General features: G+C 43.0%; 1 protein-coding gene across 1 annotated transcript; it reads right to left on the reverse strand.

The window, feature by feature from the left end:
- Positions 1 to 875: 875 nt before the first annotated feature.
- Positions 876 to 7,916, reverse strand: RPSA (ribosomal protein SA). Its single transcript, XM_015424344.1, has 7 exons — positions 7,829 to 7,916; positions 5,413 to 5,580; positions 3,181 to 3,299; positions 2,688 to 2,933; positions 1,972 to 2,100; positions 1,282 to 1,450; positions 876 to 1,038 (listed from the first exon to the last, which is right to left on the reverse strand). Exons 2-7 carry the CDS (start codon positions 5,543 to 5,545, stop codon positions 944 to 946), a joined length of 891 nt encoding a protein of 296 aa, XP_015279830.1. The 5' UTR covers positions 5,546 to 5,580; positions 7,829 to 7,916; the 3' UTR covers positions 876 to 943.
- Positions 7,917 to 8,713: the final 797 nt, after the last annotated feature.

An 8,713-nucleotide genomic window follows, 5' to 3' on the forward strand; every position in this document is an offset into this window, starting at 1 on the left:
ATTAAACCTGGCTTAAATGATTGTGACACAATCTGGCAACTCAGAAATTATCCCATTCCAAACACATAATTCAAAGGGATCATGAAAAATAAAAATTATTGATTCAATGAAAAATAAAAATTATTGATTCAGGTGGTTAGCTGTGTTGGTCTGAAGCAATAAAACCAAGTTTGAGTCCAGTGGCACCTTTCACCTTGGATACATATCTGATGAAGTGGGCATGCACACGGAAGCTTAGACCCAGAATTAAACTTTGTTGGTCTTAAAGGTGCCACTGGACTCACAACTTTGTTCTATTCAGTTCAGTTCAGTTGACCTTTATTGGCATAAAATACCTTTACCAATGTTTTCTCATTATTGCAAGAATTGGGGGAAACAGCAAATTTGAATGGGGCCTCCTGAACCTTGTCATTTAGTAGCTAGAAATAATCTGGAAGAACTGTTGGTGACCTAACCTTTGCCACCCTGTGCTGTCCACTCTCAATTCAACTCATGGCATTTTCCCATATTACTACTATACTTTAACCATTGCTTGAACCCAAGTTCCAACTGGCCAGATCTGAGTAAGCATGGGCATGTACAGGGAACATGCAGAAGATCAGAATGCACATCTCAGTTGCCGATACTTGTCAAGTTCAGGAAATAAAGCCTATTTTGTATACACAGGTTTGATCTGTTAAATTAACTGCACACAAAACACTGTCTCATGACAATAAATCTGCTCAGCATTTATCATTTTATTCAACAAATTAAAGAATCTCTCTTGGGACTCTTTTCTGAGCCTCTTGTTAGTTACCCTTTTCAAAATGAATACGGGGGGAAGAAAGGAAAACCTGAATCGCAGAATACACCGCTAAAGAAAAAGCAAGCCATGTTCAATCATAAGAAAGAGCTTTATTTCTGTTTTTTTCACTGTATTCATGAACACTTGTTGCTGAATAGATTATGACCACTCTGTGGCAGTCCCCACCCACTCAGTTGCCTGAGCAGTGGGAGCTGCAGACCAGTCCTCAGTGGCTGGCTGTGCACTCCAGTCCTCTGAAAAAGCAAACATAAAATGACCATAAGGGATTTTAAATATAAGACGTAACACAAGTTTAAATAGAAGACAATGCCACCACCCCACCCCAGCTTCAGATCAATACCTATTATAAGAGATTTATCGTGGCAGTCTGTCCACAATATGCCCTGAAATCACACAGCTCAAACGAAGCAGTCATCTAAACTTTAGCCTTTTCTGTTTCACCCTGTTTATTACAGTACCATTTCTCGGGTACTTACCAGCTGGGAATGGCTGTATTGGCACAGAGGGCACTGGTACCCCCTCAGACCAATCAGCCACTTCAGGCTGTGGAGGAGCAGTGAACTCAGGTGCAGGAGCAGTCCATTCGCCTTGGAATTCCTCTTTCGTAACAGCTTTCTCAGCTGCAGCCTGCTCCTCCTTTTCAATCTGAAAGAGAAGAGAGACCACGTATGCTGAAATTAGAGGTTCTATTCCTCCTCCTGTAAGGTGAGGAAACGGCACCAACTTTACATTTGGGAAGTGACAGTAGTTTGTGCACTGCCTTTCCAGCAGTGTTTGCAATCTCAATGCTTTGTCAAATAGTGCAATAAAAAGAATTATAAGCAAACCCCCCCCCCTAATAAATTAAAATACAACTGGGGTGCAATCAGCACAAGCCACTCTCTGCGCTAGCGCCAGAGGAACAGAGGAGTCTGACAAAGTTCCCATCCTTCAGATGGTTTTGCCGCCACCACAGCTGTTGCCTTAGTAATAGTATCCCAATTTTCAGCTGCGCTACTTTAAGCATGCCTCCAAACAAGATCCACCACCAACTTATAACCACTGATTTCAATACAGTAATGCCATCTGCTCTTGGATTCTTGACGTTTATAACATATCCTCAAGTGCTCTGCAACCTTCGTTATCCCGAGAACACAACAATTCTTTATCAATCTGATGGTTTTTACCTCTTCAGGGTCCCGGTAGAAATAGAGATCAGGCATAACCTCCCATGGGTGTTCACGGGAAATGGTGCCACGCATGCGCAGGACCTCCCGAGCCAACATCCACCACATCAGACCAACTGAGTGAGCTCCCTGAAAGACACATTGGCATAGACATTTTAGGACCAAACACTTATTTGAAAAGATAATGGAGGTAGGACAGTCAATAAGCAAAGTTATTGACAGTCAATAAGCACAAGTTTTGACAAAGGATGAGCTCAATACAGCAATATTACACCACAAACTAACTATAAAGTAAAATGCTCTAGTTAAGTATCATGTTTAGCAGACGTTTACACACACCAGCATACAACAGGTATTCCTGATTCAACCTTAGCAACCAATTTCTCTTTTTCTGTTTCCCAAAAAGCTGTGGCAAGAATCACTATCAAACTCCATTCACTGGGCCACAAATGCCCTTATGGTGCTAGCGAAAAGTCCTGCCAACATTGATGTAGCACACTTCCTACACTCAGCAGATCACAGGCCAGTAGATGACCTCAGCTCTGAGCTCTAACAGTGTGCAAATCATCCCTACACCCCCACCCCACCCCAGCCCTGTGAACTATCAAAACAAGGTAGTTATTTGGCTATCCCTTGCAGAATAGATGATCTGAAATTACATCTAGAAGATGCCTTTCAAAGAGAAACACGGGCAGGTGTTACAGAACATCAGCTACCTTGTTGTTGCACGGGATAGCAATGTCCACATAGCGCAGGGGAGAATCGGTGTTACACAAGGCAATGGTGGGGATGTTTACGTAAGATGCCTCGGTCAGCGGCTGATGGTCAGCCCTTGGATCAGTGACCACCAAAAGGCGAGGTTCACGGAAGGCAGCCTGGATCTGATTGGTGAAAGTACCAGGAGTGAAACGGCCAGCTATAGGTGTGGCGCCCGTTGCAGCAGCAAACTTCAGAACAGCACGCTACAAGAAGGGAAGTTAAAAACAAAAGTTGAAATAGCAGTTCTACAGAAAGGATGCTAAAGCAATTTATACTGTATTTTCAGCTGGGGCCTTGAGTCAGTATATTACTTCTAGGCATCAACACATTTGGCTCCTACTTTAAGTTCAGTTTGCAGACTTTTCCAAACACCACAGCAAAAAAACAGTGGGCATTTTTCTTGACAAGTTAAACTCTGGCTGGGTATTACTCAAGCAACTATGCCCATACCTGTCCAGTATTCCTGGAGGAGATAACGCTCACATCAGCAGGGTTCTCAATCGCAACAATGGCACGGGCAGCCAAAAGCAGCTTTTCCCAGGTTCTCTTCAGATTGATGATATAAATGCCTAAACACGAGATCATAAGAGTCTAAGTTACTTACTTAAATAGCATTGCTTTAACGGCCAACTGGCCACAAGCAGTATCAGACTGAAACAACCCTAAATTATCCCCTTCTACATTAAATTACCGCCAAAAAAATATTTGCTAGTAATAATGTGATCCTATTATCCATATCTAATAGTAACATCTGAATTCACTAACTCTGTGAAAAAAGATAAAATTGATAAGATATAAAGCGCCCAATGTTCCCTCTAAGCTGTGGAGTCTCGTGAGCAAAAATTCTACTTTGTGAGCTACTGGCATTAAAGTTGTGAGCAAGCGATTTGGCTCCTGCATTAATTAGTTTGCTAATGTGTGAGCTGGAGGATAAAAAATTGTGAGCTAGCTCACTCTAACTCATCTTAGAGGGAACACTGAAAGCGCCCTAAATATTTCAAGATCTAAGTTAAGGATGGATGACTGAAATGCAAAAGCCTGCTGAGGGTTCCTGTTTACCACCCTGCCTATCTCTCCCCAACACACTTGTTAAAATTACACAAAAGGGTGAATGAGGAAGATGAATGGATTTAAAAGACTAGGAGGGATGAGACAGCACATGTGAAAATGTCACTTCATTGTGCTCCTCTCTCCACTTTTGTAACTTGAAAAACAAGGACAAAAGAGTGTGCAACTGGAAGGAGACTCTATTTAACTTAGTTGATCTCCTTCTCCTCCTTCAGCTATTGAAAATAGTGCCATCAAATCAGAGAATGTGGTGGCCTGGCCCTGGGCACTTATGAGGTCCTGTGCAAGAGGAGCTTGTCCCCATTTCCTATTCAAAGTGACCAATCAGTTCAAAATAGGGGGGGGGGGATCTACATTCTCCAGATGTCCAGGCACTAACAGTGACCATTTTATTACAGTTGGCATGTGGCAGTGAGTACTATCAAACTCCAGTCACAGAGCAGAACTCTCTTGGCGTTAGCGAAAATCCTGCCAGCGTTTTGCTATAGCACACTTCCGACACTCAAGAGTTCACCGGCCAGAAACTGGCCTCAGCTCTGAGCTTTAACAGTGTGCAAATCAGACAATAGCACAGAGTACAACAACCCACGCACAGCACATCAACTCTCACCCCAGCATTCAGTGCTATGTGTTTGACATGTAATAGCGAAAAATGTCAGAATGTCAGAAAAATTCCCCCTGAAGAAAATACTGATGATTGTCCTGCAAACTGGAGAACATAAAACAAAACATGAATTCTAGGTATCACTGTAACCTTACACTATTTTCGGATTGGCTTGATTGTGTTCAGTGCCTTGCATCCTAACCTCCTTTCCCACTTGCAGAAAGCACTCTCACCTGTGGAAGAGGGAATCACAGGTAACTGCCTCTCCCACTGTACACCTCCACTTCACACTCCCCACTCTGTCCACAGAGGTCCAACTACCCCCGGAGGATCAGGCCATCAGGAAGCACTGCAGGTTGCAGTACAAGAGAGAAAAGCTCGCAACCTAGACATGAGTCACCTCTAGCTAGCTAGGCCTGCTTACGTTTTATTGATGACAGTAAGACTGTGTTTTATTTTCCCATTGAAATCACTCCGGCTTTATCTTCAGCCAAATCATACCCACATTATTAAAGAGACTGAGATTGTTTATCAAATCACCAAGACTGAAGACTTCCTAACTCAAAACTTACAAAAGCTAGAATTGTCAACTGTGTTACCACTTTAGCATAGAAGAGTTGTTTTTTATACCCTGCTTTCTCTACCTTAAGGAGTCTCAAAGCAGCTTACGATCCTCTCCCCACCACAGGCACCTTGAGAGGTAGGCGGGGCTGAGAGAATTCTGAGAGAGCTGTGACTGGTCCAAGGGCACCCAGCAGGCTTCATGTGGAGGAGTGGGGAATCAAAACCAGTTCTCCAGATTAGAGTCTGCTGCCCTAAATCACTACATCACACAGCATTCTGTTTCCGGTTTCAACAAAGAATTAGACAAAAAGCAAAAAGTAGATCAAACCAGTTAACAAACATGAAACAGTAAAAACCCTCCACAACGCTGGGGTCAGAAGCCACTGACATTGTGACAACTGACCACAATTAAAAGATTCTCCCCTATTCTGTTACAATACACTTACCATCACTCTTCCTTTTATAGATGTACTGTTCCATCTGGAAGTCTAGATTGGTGCCTCCCAAGTGGGTTCCTGCAGCAAGGAATTTGAGGACATCTTCCTCCTTCATCTGCAGGACATCAAGGCCTCCGGACATTGTGAAAGCTTCCTTTAAAAGCAACGACAGGAAACCTAGAACAGAATGATTTTAAGTTAATAACATTTGCCTACCACATATTGTGTGACCTCCTCATTACTCTTAGACATAAACTGCCATCTATTAAGGGAGCAACAACTTCTGTCCATAAACTGCCATCTATTAAGGGAGCAACTTCTGCCATTGCCAAATCAAACATACAGTTGTAAAGCATTCTGTAGAACAAAAAGTTAAACTGCAGAGATTGAAAACTTTGTAACTTTTGAAAGCATGTCAAACAGCTCCAGTATTGAGCATGCTATGCATCATCGTGCTTTACTAAAAGCTTTGGCTAAATCTGAACACGAAACTATACAGGGTATCATCTCAACCACTTTAATAGGCGTAAGTTCCAAAATTGCATAAATCATGTATCATTGCTTTACACTATTTTAACTACCCCTTTTTATCAGACATTTTAGCTAAGTTGCATTTTCCCAGTTCTTACATAGCTGTACTGTCTCCAGAACTCATTGTTGCAAGCTGCTTTGCAGGTATTTTAGATGGAGAGGAAGGTCACAAATAAAACACATGCCAAAAGGAGATAATTGTATCATCGTTAAGGCTTATCCTTTTGAAAGCTACTGTAGTATTTTAGGTGCATAGTCTCATCTTAACTACAAACTGGCTTGTGGAAAATATTACCACCCAGCAGTGTATCTTAAACAGAGGCACAGTACAGGTTTAGGTAAACAAAAAGGTTGGAACAAAGAAAAAGAAAATATAACTATTCATGTAGTGCAAATGTACAAAATATTGTATATAATTTAAGAATACATTCAGAAGTGCTAAAATATCATTTAAGAACAACAATCTTGTTGTTCATCATATAAGTACCTAATCTTAATATATAGGCAAATATCCATTTACAGTTAGGTTTAAAAGTACATATTGTCTCCATATGGAAGAACCAATACCAAATGTGTTTCAGCATGATGGGTAATTATTTCTCTTTTTTCCCTTCATTTCAGATTCACTCTGTATATGACTAGTTTTATGTATGTTTTTGTTAAATTAATGGAGTGCACAGTTTGAATTATACCACTGAGGAAAACCAGTTCCAAAACACATTTGGCATTGGGTCTTGCATATGGAGACAATATGTACTTGTAAACCTGTAGTTATGAAAATAAACATTTGTCTTTATGTTGGGTATTTCAGTATTTATACACTGAACCACAGGATTGTTGTTTTTAAAATAACAAATTTAACACTTCTGAATGTATTATTAAATTATATAGTTATATTTTACTTTCTTTCTCTTTGTTCCAACCTTTGTGGTTTCCTTTCTTCTGCAGGGTTGTGTTTTTCGCCCATTTTTTGGTTGTACTCATACAGTACAGGTTTATCCTACACTAAAACAGAATGACTGAGTATATATGTGACCTGCTTCAAAGCCTTCTAAAACACTAGGGCCATTCTCCATTTCATCACCACTATACCAACAGGTACATTCAAGCTTGCTGAGTGCCACTGGAGGGGGGGGGGTCTGTTACTAACTTCAAAGCATGCATAAGTAAAGGTAAAGGCTTCCCTTGTACCAGAGCTAGTCAAATCCGACTCTAGGGGACGGGGGTCATCTCCCTTTCCAAGCCGAAGAGCCAGTGCTGTCCAAAGTCGTTTCCGTGGTCACGTGGCCGGCATGACTAAACGCCGAGGCACATGGAACGCTGTTGCCTTCCCACTGAAGCGGTACCTATTTATCTACTTGCAATTTCTTGCTTTCAAGCTGCTAAGCCTTCTTGAAAAGGGCCACAATCCAAATTGAAGGAAACCATTCTAATGGATTCTCTGAGCTGCCTTTCACAGACACTACACAGCAAAACTGGAGAAGAAAAATCAATTCTGATATTTAAGGTAGACGTTTTAACATCATCTGCATACACGTACTGCAACAGGATCTGCTTGGGGGAAGATGCTAGGTGAGCAAACTGATTTACAATCACTAGCATGCAGCTTCTTAAAGCGTGCATTTCTATGGGCAACGGAAATAAAGGCCAAAAAAATTCAGCTGCTCCACCAGCTTTCGGTCTGATTTGTTTCAGTGCTTTACAACAGCCCATCCGAAAGGATCTCTATTCAGGCAGGAAGGCTTTAAGCCCCGGTTAAACAGGGGAGGCGGGAAGACCGGACGCCCCTTTCCCCCCCTCTGCAGCAACCGCAGCACGAGAGAGTCGCGCCTTTTCTCCCCCAAAGCCCCCCCTTTTCCCTTCTTCCTCGCAGAGCCGCGTGCACAGAACTCACTCGGTTGCAACGCCGTATGGAGGCCTCTCAGGAATCGGAGAGAAAGAGGCCCGCGACTTTCGATGACGCCTATATATACCCTTCCCCTCTACCAATCGCAGACAGCTTTACTCAAAAGGTAGTGACGTCAGTGCAGCCGGGTTGATCTTTCGAAAACGGCCGAAAGAGGCGCTGTTCCGGCTTCCCGTTTGAATGCCGCCACTATAGTGCTACGTGAGGAGCCGCTCTCTCATGGGCTCTCTATTGTGAGCCCTCCGGTTTTGTTGCCGGACGTTGTAGTTCTAATTTCCTGGAGTCCGCTTCTTGCTCACTGAAGGCGGGACGGTAGGAGAAAAAGGAAAGTTTGAGTCCAGCGGCGTCTTTACGACCAACAAAGTTTTACTCAAGGTGTTAAGTTTTCGTGCGCACGCACACGAAAGCTTATGCCTTGAATAAAACTTTGTAGGTGCCAGGGCCGCTGGACTCCCGACTTTGTTCTGCTGCTTCAGGTCAACCCGGCTACCCACCTGGACGACAAGATGATAAAGTACGAGAGTGAGATAAAGACGCATCTGAGATAGCTTCGCGTTGGCGGGCGAAGGCAAGAGAAAACTGTGAGGGCGCGGCCGGGAGCCCCCCCCCCCCTGCGCCCCCCGCACTTGCTGCTGGTGCGATCCCGCCTTTCCTCCCCTATTGTTGTGAGTGAACGTGTTCGAGAGACAGCCCGGTCGTTGTTGAGGACCGAAATGTCACTCGCGTAAAAAAGACATCATCAAGGTGATAACCTACCTTTATATTATTTAGGGGGGGTAATTCAAATTTTGGTATTGGGGGGGGGGGTTTTCAAATAACTATTTTGAGGTTTGGGAGGAGTCTAAGGAAGGGCACCCCCTTAACTCCTTTTTT

This window comes from Gekko japonicus, unplaced genomic scaffold, assembly GCF_001447785.1.
Source record: "Gekko japonicus isolate JY-2015 unplaced genomic scaffold, Gekko_japonicus_V1.1 scaffold2553, whole genome shotgun sequence".
NCBI lineage: Eukaryota > Metazoa > Chordata > Lepidosauria > Squamata > Gekkonidae > Gekko > Gekko japonicus.

Coding starts and splice junctions, on each gene's coding strand:
- RPSA (XM_015424344.1), bottom strand. CDS start 5,545: ATGTCCGGAGGCCTTGATGTCCTGCAGATGAAGGAGGAAGATGTCCTC. Junction 2,934..3,180: donor CCTCCAGGAATACTGGACAG/GTATGGGCATAG, acceptor CCCTTCTTGTAG/CGTGCTGTTCTGAAGTTTGC. Junction 1,039..1,281: donor AATACAGCCATTCCCAGCTG/GTAAGTACCCGA, acceptor TTGCTTTTTCAG/AGGACTGGAGTGCACAGCCA.